Source organism: Hevea brasiliensis, unplaced genomic scaffold, assembly GCF_030052815.1.
Source record: "Hevea brasiliensis isolate MT/VB/25A 57/8 unplaced genomic scaffold, ASM3005281v1 Scaf402, whole genome shotgun sequence".
NCBI classification, from domain to species: domain Eukaryota; kingdom Viridiplantae; phylum Streptophyta; class Magnoliopsida; order Malpighiales; family Euphorbiaceae; genus Hevea; species Hevea brasiliensis.
In genome coordinates, this window is record NW_026614921.1 from 9683 (window position 1) to 28509 (window position 18827).

The 18827-nt window shown below is 30.7% G+C and overlaps 1 protein-coding gene, 5 non-coding genes and 1 pseudogene across 6 annotated transcripts; 1 reads left to right on the forward strand and 6 right to left on the reverse strand.

The window, feature by feature from the left end:
* Positions 1-1873: 1873 nt before the first annotated feature.
* Positions 1874-3758, forward strand: LOC110652155 (protein SHORT-ROOT-like; annotated as a pseudogene).
* Positions 3759-10605: 6847 nt separating this feature from the next.
* Positions 10606-14316, reverse strand: LOC110665649 (60S ribosomal protein L38). Its single transcript, XM_021825858.2, has 3 exons — positions 14149-14316; positions 10956-11139; positions 10606-10823 (listed from the first exon to the last, which is right to left on the reverse strand). Exons 1-3 carry the CDS (start codon positions 14149-14151, stop codon positions 10801-10803), a joined length of 210 nt encoding a protein of 69 aa, XP_021681550.1. The 5' UTR covers positions 14152-14316; the 3' UTR covers positions 10606-10800.
* Positions 11960-12107, reverse strand: LOC131177324 (small nucleolar RNA snoR136). The gene has a single exon (XR_009146884.1). It is a non-coding gene; the product is annotated as a small nucleolar RNA snoR136 (small nucleolar RNA).
* LOC131177322 (small nucleolar RNA SNORD25) lies at positions 12171-12246 on the reverse strand. The gene has a single exon (XR_009146882.1). It is a non-coding gene; the product is annotated as a small nucleolar RNA SNORD25 (small nucleolar RNA).
* On the reverse strand, positions 12413-12552 carry LOC131177323 (small nucleolar RNA snoR136). Its single transcript, XR_009146883.1, has one exon. It is a non-coding gene; the product is annotated as a small nucleolar RNA snoR136 (small nucleolar RNA).
* On the reverse strand, positions 12620-12703 carry LOC131177321 (small nucleolar RNA SNORD25). Its single transcript, XR_009146881.1, has one exon. It is a non-coding gene; the product is annotated as a small nucleolar RNA SNORD25 (small nucleolar RNA).
* On the reverse strand, positions 13161-13246 carry LOC131177320 (small nucleolar RNA SNORD25). Its single transcript, XR_009146880.1, has one exon. It is a non-coding gene; the product is annotated as a small nucleolar RNA SNORD25 (small nucleolar RNA).
* Positions 14317-18827: the final 4511 nt, after the last annotated feature.

Here is an 18827-nt window from a genome sequence, read left to right on the forward strand (position 1 = left end):
TAATAATAATAATAGTAGAAGGGATAGATAATGAGACTTGTTTAATTAACCCTTTTTCATTAATTTACTAAAAAATAAGGTATAAATGATGGACTGACGAATTTATCGCTAAATTTGTTGCAAAAACATGGGTTAGTGACGGATCTATCATTAGTTCATCACAAATTTGTTAATTAGCTACAAGGTTTCAGTGACGACCATAATCCGTCATTAATTTATAAATAATTCAAACATTAATTTTCAGCGATGGATTTTGGTTCATCGCTGAAACTTTTCATCACTAATTCATATTTTTGTGATAAACTTTTAATCCGTCACTAAATAAAATATATAATACATAATCCCTATGACTAGTTAATTACATCAGGCTGAGGCTAGATAATGATCATCTTTTTTCATACAGAGAAAGATTAGCAACAACAGTAATCACACAATTATTATGTTAATCAACTATTAACAATAATGGTAATCACTAATCAAGAGGGGAGTACAAAAGGTTATTATCTGCCTGATAGACATTTTTGTACTAGCTAGTTAAAGTTGACAAAATAAAGTTTATTTAAGTAAAATCATATAAATCACATTAAAGTCACAATAATTTTAATTAGTCTATTTCAAAGTGTTGTTGATTTGAACATTTGTTTGTTTGTTTGTTTTAAATCAAGAAAATATGTTGTTTGTTATGTTTCCTTTAACCTGACTCAGTTGCTTTTGAACAATTAGGATTCCATAACTATATTTATTAATTTCTGAGAATAAATGTTTTATTCTTTACCAAAACTCTTTTATCAGTGACTACAATGTTGATTATCACCTTGTGATTGTTTTTTTCCCATTTAATTATGGTTTTATGTTTGCTGTCCTAAGGTTTGTCATGAACTCAAAATATAAGATAAATAATAAAATTTATCTATTAAATATATAAATTTTATAATTGATGGGCCGTAAGTAAATGGTATTTGAGTGGTCTTTAGAGCTGTGAAATCTCAAATTTGAATATTGGTCAAAACTATTTGTACTATAAAATATAAATTTTATATATTTATATTTTAAATTTATGATGAACAGGATGTAGACAATAATTTCCTAAATTTCTATATGCTATAGTCATTATAATACCGTCTAATGATATACGTATGATTGAGATGTTTATTGTCCTTTATGTGCATGATTAACATTGTGGTTTAAGAAACTGATTTTTAACAAAAAGTAATTTGAAAAAAATTATTTTGTTATTTTAGTGTTCTAATAATTAAAATTTATTGAAATCATTTTTAATATTTTCTAACTAATATATTTTGAAAAAAATATTTTTTAAAAATAATTTTAATTAATAATAATATCAAACAGACCCTATATCATTATTCTCTCTCTTCTCATGTACGGGTGCTATTTCTCTAATCAGACTCTCTTAATTTTGCTACTAATCACATTAAAGTTTGGGAATAGAAATTATTAATAGGGGATTGTAATATTACAACCTTCTAAATTAAGAGATGATCGGGGAATTTTATATATATATATATATATATATATATATATATCTAAACATATGTGTAAGAAAATATACAAATAACTAATCTCTTCATTGATAAAAATTAAATCCCTACATTTATTAATTGCAAAATTAATTGTCCCTTGGGGAACATTACGATGCTAGTAGCCAGGAGTTGCATAGGAAAACCATGCGCTCACCCATCACCATGGTTGATGGCTTAATATATATATATATATATATATATATATATATATATATATATGCAAAATTAACTAATGCATGTGGGGGCCAAGAATTGCATATAATAATAAAATAGCATATGCCAATGACCTTAAAAATATATGATACTATAAGGTTTTTTTTTTTTTTATATTATATAGCTATTGGCTCTTGATCATTTCTTAACTCAAATGAAATTGAGTTATGCAAATACGCTGCCTCTAGAGTCAAAGGAGGCCTCCCCCAACATTACACACGGACAGAACTATCTATGCCCCAAAAGAAACATATACACACTTGTTCCCTCTCCCCAAGAGAAGCAATGATCACGGAGATCCTATAGACATGCAAAGCAACAACCATAGCAACTACAACAACAGCAGCAACAATCATCCCCAAAATAGCCACACATCGACCAGCTGGTCATCGGATTCCGGTGAGCCTTGTGGATCTACAGGTAACAAATGGGCATCAAAGCTTCTTAGGGAGTGTGCAAGAGCCATCTCCGACAAGGACTCATGCAAAATCCACCAACTTCTATGGATGTTAAATGAGCTTGCCTCCCCTTATGGAGATTGTGATCAGAAATTGGCATCTTATTTCTTGCAAGCTTTATTTTGTAAGGCGACGGAGTCCGGCCACCGATGCTTCAAAACCCTAACTACAGTAGCTGAAAAGAGTCACTCCTTTGATTCTGCTAGGAAGTTGATACTAAAATTCCAAGAGGTAAGCCCCTGGACAACTTTTGGTCATGTTGCTTCTAATGGTGCAATCTTGGAAGCCTTAGAAGGTGAAACCAAACTTCACATAATTGATATTAGCAATACCCTTTGCACCCAATGGCCTACTTTGCTTGAAGCGTTAGCCACAAGAAACGATGAGACCCCACGTTTAAAGCTCACTGTTGTAGTTACTGCTGGCATCGTGAGATCAGTCATAAGGAAATAGGCCAAAGAATGGAGAAGTTTGCTAGGATAATGGGAGTTCCCTTCGAGATCAACGTAATAAGTGGGCTAAACAATTTATCAGAGCTCAATCAGGAAGGATTAGGTGTTCAAGAAGATGAAGCTATAGCGATCAATTGCATCGGAGCATTGAGAACAGTTGAAATAGAGGAAAGAAGTTCTTTGATCCGAATGTTTCAATCACTTAACCCTCGGGTTGTGACAGTGGTTGAAGAAGAAGCTGATTTTACTAGCTCAAGATATGAGTTTGTCAAGTGCTTTGAAGAGTGCCTTAGGTATTACACTCTATACTTTGAGATGCTAGAAGAAAGCTTTGCCCCAACTAGTAATGAGAGATTGATGTTGGAAAGGGAGTGCTCAAGAAGCATAGTTAGGGTTTTGGCTTGTGATCACGAAGAAAATGATGGAGGAGGAGGAGGGGGAGAGTGTGAGAGAAGGGAGAGAGGAAACCAGTGGTGCGAGAGACTCAGGGACGTGCTTACGCCGGTCGGATTCAGTGATGATGTTGTGGATGATGTCAAGGCATTGCTTAAGAGATACAGACCTGGGTGGTCATTTATGCAACCCCCACAAGGAGATCAAGAAGGTTCAGGACTTTACTTGACATGGAAAGAGGAACCTGTAGTATGGGCATCAGCGTGGAAACCCTAATCATCATCTCTACACACTACTACTACTCAAGCAGATCATGGGAATTTATTCAGAAGCTGGATATGAGAGTTGATTGCCCATCATGAACAATTAGATTTGATGATGGAGTTTATTACTTTTTTCTTATCCCAAATCTTCTTCTTCTTCACATAGTCATAGTTATTATCATGCATATTTTTAATTTTATCTTTATGTCCAAGTACTTTTCTGCTCTTCTTCTTTATGCTTGGGAGTTTGTGTTGCTTTTTTAACTGCTTTTAGATCATCTTATTTGTTTGAAGGTGTTTGCACTTGTGCTTCTTTTTTCTGTTCCATAACATCATCCCATTTCCTCGTTTGGATTGCTTGCTCAGTATCTTTCTCCTCAACTCTTAGTAATGGGGGAATTTGTAACAAAATCTTCATAGTGTTCATTTTTACATATATATCATGTATGCTTCTAAATTTTAGTTTATACATATATTTATATATGTTATTACCCAAGAATTTATAAACCCTTCTCTTTAATTTCATTCCCTTTATGTACTTGCAATTAATTAGTACAAATTTGCATACCCACAAACAGGCAACATAAGCACAATTAATTATATGTAATATCTCATGCAGGAGTTTGGTGCCCAATTTATTATATATTGCTCTATTATTTTTTTTTATTTTTTATTTTTTACATATAATATTGCATGCCTACCAACCAAGCTGATGGCATATTTGGCTCCAGGACTCCTCCAATAGAAGAAAAAGAAAATTAGCAGAAGTATTAGTTATAACTTTATTATCAAAAAATCATTTGCGAATTTTTTGATGATTATGGGACCCTGCAAGATCACTTACTTAAATATGATTAATTTATGTAGATTACAAGTGGAAAGAATATATCTCATTCATTATTATTTCTAATTAGTAAAGATATGCATGGATTCTAATCCTGAACTAATTGATGATTAACTTTTAATTAATTTACATATAAGTATGTTTCATTATACATCTTGTATCTTAAATCTATGATAGACCGAACGTAAGCAAGTATATAAAATGCCTTGAGTTGCCAACTAAGATGTAGGAGATTACCTATTGAATACCGCAAATTTAAGATGCTACAGCCACCAACAACACAAGATTTTCCTTTTCTCATTTTATGCTAGTTTTCTTGATCTTATCAAAAATTTGTGATTAAAACTCAAATTTATATAATAGTGAATGATAATTTGAATATATAGTGATCAAGATAATTAATTAATGAGGGAAATGAAGCTACAATTTCTAAGAGATTTTTTATTTCAAAGTGGCCTATAATAGATAAGGTGCGAAACATTCTCTTCATAATCTAAACTAGGGTTCTTTCAGTTTCATCCACTGGGACATGTACTCTTGTTTGAATTATTATCATATCATTTTCATGTTGCACTGCCACCACTCTACTCAGTGACAATGACTTAACATAGTGTCATATTTTTCTTATGTAAATTCAATATATTATGGACTCAAGCCACAAAATACAAGATGTATAATAGGAGTCCTCTATTAAATACATGAATCTTATGTATTTATATTTTAAATCTATGATAGACAAAAAATTTCCCCAGTGAGTCTCCCTTCTCCCTCTTTATCAATTTAATTGCATTTAATTTGATATTCATTGTCAAAATACACAATTGAATGTATATTTGTTAGGTTTTGGCATACGTACATATAGTTATTGGGTATGAAAGTCTTGATATACATCATTAGCTTTAATACTCTTAGAACTGACATGAACTGAAATAAACTAAACATTAATTTTCCAGCTGAAGAAATACTGAACTAGACATGGCAATTTTTTACATAATCCATTAATCTGATTTGAATACTCATAATTCGTGGTAACGAGCAATTATTATCTAGACCCAGTCCACCATGAATTTAAAATATAAATATGTAAGACTCATATGTTTAATTACGTGAATCTCACTGTACAACTTGTGTCATGAATTCATGATAGACTAGGTTTAAATAAGAAAAATCTCAGATAATATGTAATTCACATAAATTTATATTTAACTCAAAATAATTTGAACCTAAATAATATATGCAAAATTGGGAGTCAAAGGTCAGCCCAACAATCTAGACTATATGATATACCCCAATAATATATGCAGAGAAATTAGTAAATGAAAGTCTTAATGAAACATTGATTTCTCTTGTGTGCACAACTAACATATATAAAGATTAAAATAATTATAATTTCCATAGCTTATATGGTGATGTATAAGCATTGCAGCATTGGAAAGGGGAGCAATAAGGGATGAAATATGGGGGAAAAAATTGACTTAAAGAGGAGGAAGAAAAGAGAGGGACCAGGAAGAGACCTTGGTGGCAAACAGATGAGTACCAACTAGATCCCACGTTTGCCTCTCTGTCTAGTGATTTGAATAGCATATTTGCCTTCAATTACCACACATATGTACTGACTTTAAGCCAACATTATGTAGTGGAAAACAACTGTTCTAGGTTTAGATAAGACTCTTGTACTACTCCTCACATACATTTCTGTGTGTGTGATACACTTATTACTAACTTGAGAGGTTCAGAAATTTTTATATTTTTATTGATTTGCTTCCACATCACATGCCCACATGAATATAGGCATGGAAACATTTCTATTGGTAATTAATTAAACTCCCATCTCCTTTTTTTTCTTTTCTATTTTCTTTCCACTACTTTCAATTATTTGTTTTCATCAAAGCTTTTGAAAAGTTCTGACTGAATCACCTTCTTTTTCTTTTATTATTTAGTTCATTTTTTTTTTCTGATCGAATTTGAAGTCTAATTAGATCGTATTGATTTTTTTTATTACATATATAGGGAAAGGGGAAAGTTAAATTAGAATCTTCCTATCTAATATATGTACAATTATCATTGAGCTATACATTGTTAGGATGGCAACGAGTTAGGTATTTGCAAGTATCTGATCTGATCAAATTCCAATAGGACGGGTTTAGATGATACATAATTGATTTTAAGACAGATTCAGGTCTAAAGAATAATATTTATGTTGGATCAGATTTTTACATTTTAGATATATGTACTCGAACCCATTTACATAAATAATTTATTATATAAAATATATGTTTTTTTTTTATAATAATAATAATGATAATTTTAAATAATAAATAAAATTTAAATATTTTATAAAATTATTAAAATATAAATTATTAATAAAAAGTATTTTTATATAAAATATCAATCAAAATATATAAAAATAAATAAATCCACATATTTTTCAAATAATAAGAATTGAGTCGGAGACGAATTAAGATAACCTTTCCTTTCTCTATGCACCGTTGCTATGCTATAATTGAATTGTTTTTGTGTTTCTTATTTGTCCAAGTCTAGAAATATGAAAGCCTAATAAAACCCTGGAGCTAGAAATTAAACACCATCTTCTTTTTCATGTGTGGACATATACATACATACAATGGACTATGATAAAATTAAAGCACTACACCTACCATTTTATTTTAAGGAGAGAAGAAAAATCTAATTGTATCTTTCTAATTCTAAGCACTCGTGTGTCACCTAATCCACTTTGATTTAACTTCACAGAATGAATTCCCATCATCAAAACCAGCCCCCCCAAATGCTTTCTTTCAAAGAGGGATTTTGCTTTCTGAATCAAACAAATATTTTTATTCTTTTTCTTTCTAGATCTCTCTCTTGCTAGCTAGAGATTAAATGAATTGGAGGCTTTTTTTTTTTTAATTAATAAATAATAAAATGAACAGTAGCTTGATTTGCCTTTTACTTTTCATGATGAATGATGGGTAAATGATGTTGTGACTATTGGCCCCTAAGGAATGTTTGATTTCACACCTTCCAATGTGCAACATATATATTAATTTTACTTTTTCAGCTGGAAAATTTTTAATCAGCTATCAAAATTTTAATTTTAATTTTTTTTTTTATATTTATCATCAAAATTATTTTTGGGTTAACTTTAATGATACATTAAGCCAAGCACTCAAATATAGAGAAAAAAAAATTATTGGAAATGAAATTTCAAATTAACAACTCTAATGGATATGCTTAAAAAAATTTAAAAAATTAAAAAAAAAAAAAAACTCTTATGGATTTAAGGAGGGAAATACTATTTCCTATACATTGTATAGTATTAGTTGTATGGATTTCAAAATATTCCTTTCATTCACTTTTAATTTATTGTTTTGAGAAGATTAATGAATATTAATTAATTTTTTTAATTTTAATTTTTATTTTTACTAAATACATTAATTATTACTATAGTTTTTCACAGGCCATTTCATCATATTACTCTTAATTAGCTGAAATAAAAGGTAATTTAGTTAAATTAAAAATATTTTATTATAATTTAGATGATTTAATTATTTCATTTATTACCATGCAAAAATCTTAAAATGAAGCTATGGAAATATTTTTTTTAATTGAAACGCTCACTTTTAAAATTCTAATGGATATATTTTTAACATTCAATCACTTTTAGAATAATCATATTTTTAGAATTAAATTAATACATTAATTATCACATAGGTCATTTTTATAGGGTTTCTTTAAAATAAATCATTTTTAATAAAAGAATTGAATTAAATTCTTATAAAATTATATTTATTTTTATTTTTTAAAATTATAAAATTTAAATTAAAAAAATAAATTTTTTATTCTAAACATAATAATTAATAAAAAAAAATTAATTGAATTAAATTCTCGTAAAATTCTATATTAAAAAAAAAAGGATAGAGACTAAAAGCAAAGATAATATTACAAGTAAAGACATAATTTTTTAAGCAGAAGAGGTCAGGCAATGGAAATTTTTATTTTAATTAGTTCAATTTATCTATATATATTCATCAAATAAATATGATACATTAAATTGCGAATATTTTTTATAAAATTAATTCCGATTAAAATTTAAATTGAAAATTTTAAAAACCGAACCGAACCGAAAATTGGTGAAAAATCAAATCGAACCGAATCGCTCTATTTCGATTGGATTCTGTTTAAACTAATCGGTTTTGATTTTTGATTGATTTTTTAATTTAAACTTGATTTTCAAGTTATTTTGTCTAATTTTGATTTTGGTTTGAACCTAATAACCATTAATCAATGAAATTAAACAATTAATATATATAAAATTAAATATAATTCATAAATTTCCCATAAAAATAAATCAATTCAAAAATCGATTCAGTTCGATTTAGTTCGATTTGAATATATAAATTACTCTTCAATTCGGTTCGATTTAATTGATTTTTTCTCTTCAAAATCGAACTGAACTGAAATAATTGAAATTTTTATAATATAAAATCGAACCGAATCGATTGAATTGAATTGACTCGATTCGGTTTGATTTTTCGATTTGAACCGAATTCTGCTTGGTCCTATTGTATGCCAATAGAATATGAAAGAAAATAGATATTGTCAATTTAATTTATATAAACAATTATAATATATTTTTTTAATTAATTATAATATAGAATATGACTTATGGACATTTATATTGAATATAATGATCTTCTATTAGATTGATAACATTATTATGGGATTTTATGTCATAATAAAATCATGATTGGTAGTACTTCTAAAACAACCTAAAAAGAAGTCATTTCAATCATCACAATATTATAGAAAAGCTTGAGTAAAAGAAATAGAAAAATTTACTATTTAATTTTTAAATTTTGATAAATATTATGATTTGAATTTTATATTTTTAAAATTAAACAATTTAATCCTTAATTATTATTAGTCCCTGTATTCATTCTAACGGTTAGTCTAGCAACATCATAAGGTCCAAAGAGAAATTTTTTAAAGGATTAAATTACCCTTTCTTCATTGTTTTTTATTTTTTTTGTCTATTATTTTTGCATCTTCTCTCTATGTTCTTCTATCTCCCTCTCTTGCTTTACATTTTTTTTCTCTTCCTTTGTTTTTCACTTTCCCATCTCAGTCTCTCCTCTCTCCCATTTCTGCCCAAACAATGCCGAACCAGGATTTTAAAATTCTGCCACAAAATGATATCACAAATCAAAACCTATTGCAATTCTCAATTTCCCAATGCCATTGTTCTCATCACTTCTTTTTTCTTTCCTTAGCGTCCAAACCTAAACCACATCACAAAACCGAAAAAATAGCAATAGCAATGGCCATGGTTAAGGCTACAACTCTCCCTCCTCCCTCAAAGACACTCAAATCCTCCATTTGCAGCTTCGCCGCTCATAATAATCCAGAAATTAGAGACAAATGTTGGGGCCTGATTGGCAATGGCAAAACCAAAAAATAGCGATGGCATGCACACCCATAGGCAGGGGCGGAAGTAGGTGTTAGCTTGGGGCCTTAGCCTTCAAAGGATTTTAAAATTAAAAATTTACCCATGTACTTTTAATATATATATTTTTTAAAAAAATTAGTGTTTATCTCCAAAAATTTTTAAATTTAAAAATTTACCTATAATATTTAGTGTATTTTTTGAAAATTTTATTATGTGATCCTTCAATATTTTTATTTCTCTTTCAACCCCTAAAATTTTATATAAAATTCAATCATATTTTATATTATTCAATTTTAACTTTTTAATATTTTATATTTTTATATTAATTTCTAAATTTTTATCCGTCTTTTTAAAATATTTATTTTTGATCCCTAAAGATAATCTTCTAGTTCCACCCGTACCCACAGGCTATGATTTGCATACGCCTGGTTTAATGAATAACCCAATGGCAACACCCTGCGACCTGTATACATAAAAAAAAAAAAAAAATTAAATAAATAAATAAAGCATTTCTTCCATCCATGCCTCAACAAAATCGACAGTGAGATTTGAAGCATAGGGAGGGACTTTTAGAACCGAAATCGACAGTAAGATTAGAAGGGGGAAGATCTTCGAATTCCTGGAGCATGCAAAGAAATGGCTCAACCGCAGGGCTTGGCTATGGAAGTTCTTCACGAATAGGAAAGTTTCGAGCCCACCAGAGGCGCGGGCTTGCACAGAGGAGCCAGATATAGCCTGCCTTCGATGACAACGTCACATAGCTTGCAGCCAGCAATTGGCTTGAGGAAACGAGGGAGGTTGAAAGTGATGGTGGGTTTATGCTAAGCCCATGCACTGGATGGTTTGGAAGTGACTTGAGAGAGAGAAAGAGAGAGAGAGAATTTGGGTTGTGTGGAGCCACTTAAGAAAAGAGAGGAAGCAGAGTTTTAGGGATTTAGAGGTTGGGACTTGAAAGGCTTTGGATTGGGTATTTGAGCTTTTCACAAATCGTAATATCAATCAAAACTCAAAACTCATAGTAAATTTCTCAACAGAATAATCCAAGTCTTATACAACAAACTACGCAATATGATCAAATAGCAAGCCAAAATCCACAAGTATTTCAATCACAAAAATTGAATGTGACAAAAGAGAAATTCTGGTTCATCTCCTAGAAAACTAATTGACAGCCACAGGCCAACCACCAGCTTTTACAGATCTTGCACGCTCAAACCTGTAACCGCATAACAGATTCAGTTAGATTGAAGAACCAGTTATACCTACACATTTGTTTTATTGCATATACTTCTTTTTGTTGCATGTTGGAAAATGCCAAGCACAAAAGAAAAAGAATTTGAAAATTAACCTGGAGGAAGAGACTGCTTCAACTTGTCAGCCTTCTCAGTGTCAAATACACAAAGGGTGTAGAGGTACTTGGAGCAGCGGACCTTGAACTTGACCACATCCCTGCTCCTCTTGATCTTCACAGAGCGTGCATCTTTCCTTCTTGCAGTGAGAAGGAAATCCTTAATCTCATGAATTTGCTTGGGCTGTGTAACAATTCAAAGAACAGGTACACCAAGCAGTGTTAGAAAGCAAAGGAAATTCAAAGTATAAAATATATCAATAAATAGAGAATCATTGTTAAGCCAATACTATCAAAATAACAAACATTTCAATTTTTAAGAAGCAGCCAGTCATACCACATAAACCAGATATTGCAAGGAACAGCTAAGGATATCACCAAAATTAAATATACAGCTTCACATGCTCACATGCTGTCACCAGAGCCAGAAGATTTTGCTCAAATAGTAAACACAGATGACGAGAATTTGACACTAAGGACACTAGTTAGCGTACTTAGAAACTATCTCTATCTCTAACCATTAACAAAACCTCAATTAAGGGAGCTTAAGGAAGCATTGTACATGGTGCACAGAGTAGGTGCCAAGGAGAGGAAAAGGCCTATTCCTAGTTCCTTAAGAATACTGCAATAATATGAAAGCCACAACACCCTCACATAAAATGATCACTTTAAAATGGCAGACCTAGCAAATGAAGTGAAAGATTTAACACAATTAAGGGCATGCAAAGATGGAAACAAGACACCAGTTCTTCCCCCGTTAATCCATGGAAGAAAGATAATGCAAGTAACTTAGATTACTTCTTCCTTATTTAAAGGATATTTCAAAGGACAAGCATCTGAAGCTATGTAATTGAAATCAAACCTCTCCTCACTCTTATTTTGAATTGAATGTACTTTAAAATGGACTGAAAACTACATATTCTGAACCTCTACTAGCAACAGGTATAAGATAATTTTTCTAATTAAATTTAATTATAAAAAAAAGTGAAAACAGTAAAAAAAAAAAAAGTAGTTTCCCAACGTCCGATGCAACATGTAATGCAGCCTTGGATAGCAAGGGAAACAACATTCTAGGCTTCACAAATAGCAGCATTAACTAATTAAACTTAGCTTAAAGCTGTCAGATTACAATCAACATTCATGTTAAGCCTTTAAAGTTTACCCAAAAATTAAAAGGCAAAAATTAAAAAAAAAAAATTTGAGATCGCTTTATCATGGAACTCAGTCCCTTAGACGTTCTTAAAAGAGTTGCGATCATCACCGGTCTGTAGTAGGACTCATCACTGCTTTAATGTTAAGTAAATTAAGATAGAAAATGAAATTAAAATATAGTTTTGCTCCTACTCTTCAGCAAAGAGAAAGAGCTGAAGGGAAGAGATGACAAAAGCAGCACATTTCTTACCTCTACAAGTAAAGGGTTTATCATGAACGTGTGCAATGTAGAAATACATAAGAAGAAATGTAGTTTCCCGACGTCCAAATGCAACATGTATTGCAGACTTGGATAGCGAGGGAAACAACTTTTTAGGCTTCATTTATAGCAGCATTAACTATTAAACTTAGTGTAAAGCTGTACACTAACAATAAATAAAGCCCAAACAGTTTTTCCAGAAATTTAAAAAAAGCAAAAGCAAAGAAAACAAAATTTTGAGAAAAATGTATTAGAAAACTCAGTCCCTAAGATGCTCTTAAAAATTGCAACCATAACCACAAATCATTACAGATCTGTGCAACTCATCACTGCTCTGTCTAATGTCCCATAAAATAAGATAAAATTGAAATGTAAATATCAAAAATAGATGCACTGGAGTTGACATTCCCATATCAAAAAAAAATAAAAAATAAAAAGTAGAGGGACAGATTTAAAAAATAAAAAAAAATAAAGTACTGAACCTCTACCAGTAAAAGTTCATCAAACATCATCCAAAAATAATTCCTCCAGTTACCCACTTATGAACCTATACAATATAGACATACGCATTTAAATAAAAATATATTTATAAGTACTAATTAAAAAGCATTTTCATGATGTCCAAATTTAACACAAACACAGCCTTGGATAGCAAGGGAAACAACTTTTTCGGCTTCAAAGATAAAAGCATTAATTAATTAAACTTGGTATAAGGCTGCAAGCTTGAAATAAATAAAAGATGAAGCCTTAACAGTTTACCCAAAAGTCTCGATGCATAAAGAAATATACATTTTTGGAACTCAGTCCCTTAGATGTTCATAAAAGAGTTGTGATCATTACCACAAATCATTACAGGTCTGTAGGACTCATCACTGCTCCATTTGATATTCCAATAAATAAGACAGAAACTGAAATCTAGTTTTCTCCAGAATTGTGTACTCTCAATTCAACATAGAGAAAGAGCTGAGGAGAAGATTTTGTAAAAGCAACGCAAAGACTATTGCTTTAAGGGAAATTGTCAAAAGGGAGTCCATCAAAATCCACACTGACCAGATAGTGAAGCATTCATAGCCTAAATTCTGTAAAATTAAAAGGCTAGATAAAAAAAAAAAAAATTCAGCTCCATTATACTGTGAAAGATGCTCTCTTACTTTTTACAGAGAAAGACAAATGGAGAGACCAAAATGTTCATTTGGAGATTCTATATCTACAAAACTTCAAACCCTATCCTCCTCATTGACTACTACAATACCCTCAAGTTAAAGCTTCAGTAGTCCATTGTTCTATTTATGTTCTCAAACTATGAGATTTCTGTGCACAAATGATTCACAAAAAGTAACGGTTGTCTAAGAATTTCGGCTCTTCTATTTCTGTTAGAAAATACCATCAAATGGACTACCTAAATACATAATCAATCTCCACCTTCCGTTCAGATTTACCTTTTCTTTCAAAAAATTAATAATACACAAAATAAGTCTAGGAAATGAGATCTACTATGAAAACCCACAACTGTATCACATTCAAGCGGACAAAAATTCCACTTCTAACAATTAAAAAGGAAGAAAAAAAGGTATATTCCACATATAAAACACTCAAAACAAAACACCCCAGATTACAAAATAAGCATAACACTCAAGAACACGCATCATCCTTTAGACAAAATCATAGTCACACATATGCTTGCAAGCATAAAACAGCCCAAATCAGAGCAAAACGAATAAATGAACCATAAGTTCAAAAAAAAAAAAAAGATAAAATAACGAAGGAGAGAAAAAAGAATACCATTTTGAATGAGGGTTTTGAGAACTTGTGTGTTCCAGTGAAACGAGCACGCCCCTAACCCTTAGAATGCAGATCTAAGGATATATAGAAGAGGGAGGCTAATGCCAGCAACCTCTAAGCCCTAGAAATTTTAAAGTCCGTTGTTGCCCTTTCTGCCCCCATGGATCTGTTGTTATTACGCCAGAGTCTGAATCATAAAGCGGTGAACCGGTTTTGAACTGACCCATTATCTTTTTAGCTTTGACGTTTGGGAAAGATAAGCCATTGGGCTTGGCCACACCGGCCTTTGAGTAAGATATGGTTGGGCTTCTTCTCAAAAAAAAAACGGTTGGGCTTCAAGCCTCTTGATACAGCCACAACCAAACTTTCACTCTATTTTTATCTTCCATTAATGCCCTATATGTCATTACGTTTGGAGGTACAAAATTATTTTTTTGAATAAAAATATCAATTTAAAAATTTATTTAATATTGTTATTAAAACTGTTATAGAGAAAATTATTTTTTTAAATATATTAGTAAGAGAGTATTAAAAAATAAATTAAAATTAAATTTGATAAATTTTAGTAATAAGAATACTAAAATAATAAAATAATTTTTTTATATTATTTTTTCAATAATATCTAAAATAGTATTTTTATTCAGAAAAATAGTTTTGATCTCCTAAACTTAATGCCAAACAGACACTAAATATTATTGAAAAAAATTATTTTATTATTTTAATATTTTTCTTACTAAAATTTATTAAATTTAATTTTAAATTATTTTTTAATACTCTCCAATTAATATATCTAAAAGATAATTTTTTTTAATAATAATTATAACAGTAATACTAAATAGGCCATAAAAAGCTATACACTAAGCGAAAAATAGTGGTTTCACAGTCACGAGGCCGAGCCAGGAAAAAGGGGAGCAATAAATTAAGGAGGTTACTAACAAACTGCGTGCTACTTATACTCTATTTAGGAGGAACTAAAGTGAATTAAAATTAATTAAAGTAATTTTTTTTATTTTTGAATTTTTATAATTTTTTACTAGAGAAAATAAAATATTTAAAAGTATTTAAAGATTTAGAAGAGAAAATCTTATTAATCTATTGATTTGATAGGTTGAAAAATGAAAGGTTTTAACCTTTAAAAACCATGAATTTTCCCTGACACAAATCATGGTTTTTAAATTAAAAAAAAAATCCATTACCTTATAAAACTTCTTCCCAAACAAAGCGTTATGGTCTGTTTGACATTCTTATATGATCTGTTGTTGAAAAAAATATTATTTTAAATATATTATTTAATAGCAATTAAAATTAATTTTAAATTAAATTTAATAAATTTTAGTTATAAAAATTCTAAACCATCTAAATATTTTTTCACTAATATCTAAAATTATGATTACGTTGTTCCAAAAACAGGTTAAAATAAAAATCTTAAATAAGCTATTACATGTTGCAATTAAGTCAAAGGATTCAGGTTTGATTCAAATTCTGGTATTTTATAAATTTGAAATATTTTTTTCAATTTAATACAATATATGGCTATATATGTAACAATAATATGTATAACGAATACACTTTAATTATTAATTACGATGGAAAGAGAAAATGTTTACCCATTATATTTGAAAAGCTAAAAGTTAAATAGAAAACAGAAGGGAGAATAAATATTTTGTTTTATTTGAATGCATTAAAGAGAAGGAAATAATAACTATGAAAAAATAAATTGTTTATAAATTTTTTATAATTAAATAATGATTGTGGATAATAAGAACTAAAAAATATTTTCTCCTTCATAAGGTGAAACATTTTATATTATAAATAAAAGTATAATAAATTTTAACTCTAGGATATATTTAGTAAAGGTTAAAAAGTCAACCGTTAAATGTTACCCTTATAAAATAATTATTAACCTAAACCCCAAGATTAATATTTAATCTCTTAAGAAGGCATAAATATTAATAAGGTAAAAAGTTAATTTAATTTCTTTAAGTATCTAAATAACCTTAATGAGGGATTAAAGTTAATGTGTAACAACTATCTCTTGTTAATCTCATAAGTTGTACCAAGAGAAAAATTACCTTCATTTTTCTTTTGATTTTTAAAAAATGAAAATGCAAATCAAGATAGTATTGGAGTTTCTCCTTCATTTTTCTTTGCTTTCATTCTATTAAACCCTTAATCCTGTATATTTGTTTTTTTTTTTTTTAAATTCAATCTATAATTTTTTCAAATTGAGAACTATATCCTTACTAAAAAAAAAAAAAAGAAACTAAATAACAAATAGTTTTTCGTCCTTTAAACCATAAGAAATAAGTTAATTTATGTTATATATATATATATAAAATGGATAGTTTATGAATAAGTTAAACCTCATTTATTATTTCACAAAGTGTTAATTGAGTAAGAATGACTTTCTAAATATATATTTCAAAGGACTTACATTTGATTGATTTTAAGAAAGTGTAAAATTAAAGGAAATTTCTGTTTCTTTTTTACCATTCATTTTCCTCATTATAGAGAAGAAAAATGTAACACCCCTGATTTTTTATATATTATTATTGGGCTTCGTGTAGGTATCCTCAATTCGCGGAAATTCGACAGTTGTCCGGATCTGTGAATTTTCGGCGAACAGACCACTGGAAAAGTCTCGAATTGGATCAAGGTTTTGGCTACCCCACCATTGTCGGGCATCGAGCGCGTTCCCGAAGTCGGAATCGGCAAAGGTAAACCCGAACCTTGCTTTTTCGTAATTTTCTAGTGCTTAAATAGGATTAAAAATCCATAAAATATTCGTGGTAGCTTAGAAAATTATGATTCTTTTTGCAATAGCTTAATAATATTGTTAAGGACCGCGGGGCAAAGTTTTAGAATTTTTAGAGCTTATTTGGGCAATTTTTGCAAAAATGGTCAATTATAGGGACTAAATTGAAATTTTACATGTTGTGATGGATGATTGAATTGGTGGGCCCAGGAGGGTGTGATGTGATTGAGTTGTGGACATATGGATTGTGAATATAGAAGTGTGTTTTGAGCCCTTTTGCGAGTTGGGTAGGTCCTAGATATAGGGAGACTGCAGCCGAATTTTCTACGACTTAGGACGTATTTGGTCTTTTTCCTTGTTTGTATGGAGTCAAATTTATTAAATGATTGTAATAAAATTGTCAGGTGAGCCGGGACAGCCTTCTTCCTCCGCCCAGCCGCCACAGTGATTGCCGTCAAGTCTGTGAGTAAAATATTAATTTTAATTGTAATTTCGATATTATTATATGTCAGCATGCCCATGCATCACTTATATGCATATAATTATGTAGTTAAACTCTAGGCACGATTTATGTTGCATTGATAACTGTTAAAGTGCCATGAATGTTGTTGCGGTAATTTGGAGCAGTGTGCGTGCGTTGGCGTGCGTGTGATGTGGTGTGGACTATGGATAGGACGGGTAGTCACGGCTTGAGTTCTTCGCTGGGACCCGATCCTTCGAGGGGTATTCACGGATTGAGTTCTTCGCTGGGACCCTAGATTTGGTTATTAAGTGGAATTCCGAGATGAGTTCTTCGCTGGCACCAGGTTGGATTTAAGAGAGCTGTATAGGGGATCAGCTCCCATATATTATGATTGATGTTACAGGGTGCGTGAGTGCTCCAAATTTACCTTTTTGATGTTATGATGTGAAAATGTTGTTGATGTTGCATTTCACTCTACAGGGTGCATTAGTTTTAGATAGTTATAGAGATTATGGTTAAAATTGATATTTTACTCTGAGTCGTACTCTCACTCCTGTTCAAAAATTTTTACAGGCCACAGGAGGATATTTTATTCTGGGTTAACCTGCTTTTCTACTTCGCAGGTTGTTTATCAATATTTGTGTAATTTTATTTACTCCTAGAATTTCCGCATGTGTTAGAAGTATTTATTGATTATGGTCTGTAATATTATTATCATGTTGGACCTGTAAACGTATAATGATATGCATGTTTGATGGATTGGATGAGGGAGCTGAGCTCCCATTTATTATTATGAGGATATGAGTATGTGGAGGGTGAGCTGAGCTCCCCAATTGAGTATTTATTGTGTTTACAGGTCGGGTGAGTCGAAAACTCCCCGTTGGAAAGTCCATTTTATGGCCGGACTCTGTCCGTTTGTTTTCTTGATACTGGGCCCAAATGGGCCTTAGAGTTGGGTTAATGAGCAGTTAGGCTTACTACGGGCCTCGGGGCTTTAGGTGGCCTGTGTCCTAGTCTGGTCCGGCCCATAGGTTGGGTCGTGACAAATGTGGTATCGAGCTTAGGCTCAGTTCATAGGAAAAATTATCTAAGTGTTGGGAAGAGTCTACTAGGAGTCACATGCGGAGTATAGGATTCGTTTCGTCTTTTCCTGTAATTCTTTGTTTCTAGATTCTACGTTATACCTCGGGAAATATAAGATTACCTCAGTTAGTGTCTTAATTTTCGTGGAGTACACAGAAATGTGAAATAGAGTTAGTAGACATGTGAGGTCTATCATGAGGATACGTACTCCAAGAAATGTTATATTTTTGTCAGTATGGGTTTAAATGGTGTCCCCATTTCGTGTAAGGCACGAGTACATAAAAGTGAGTCTTAAAAGTACAGTTGCCCTAGATAAGGATGAGGATACCACTCGGCGATCATCGATAGATGACCCAATCAGAATAAGTTTGTGATAAT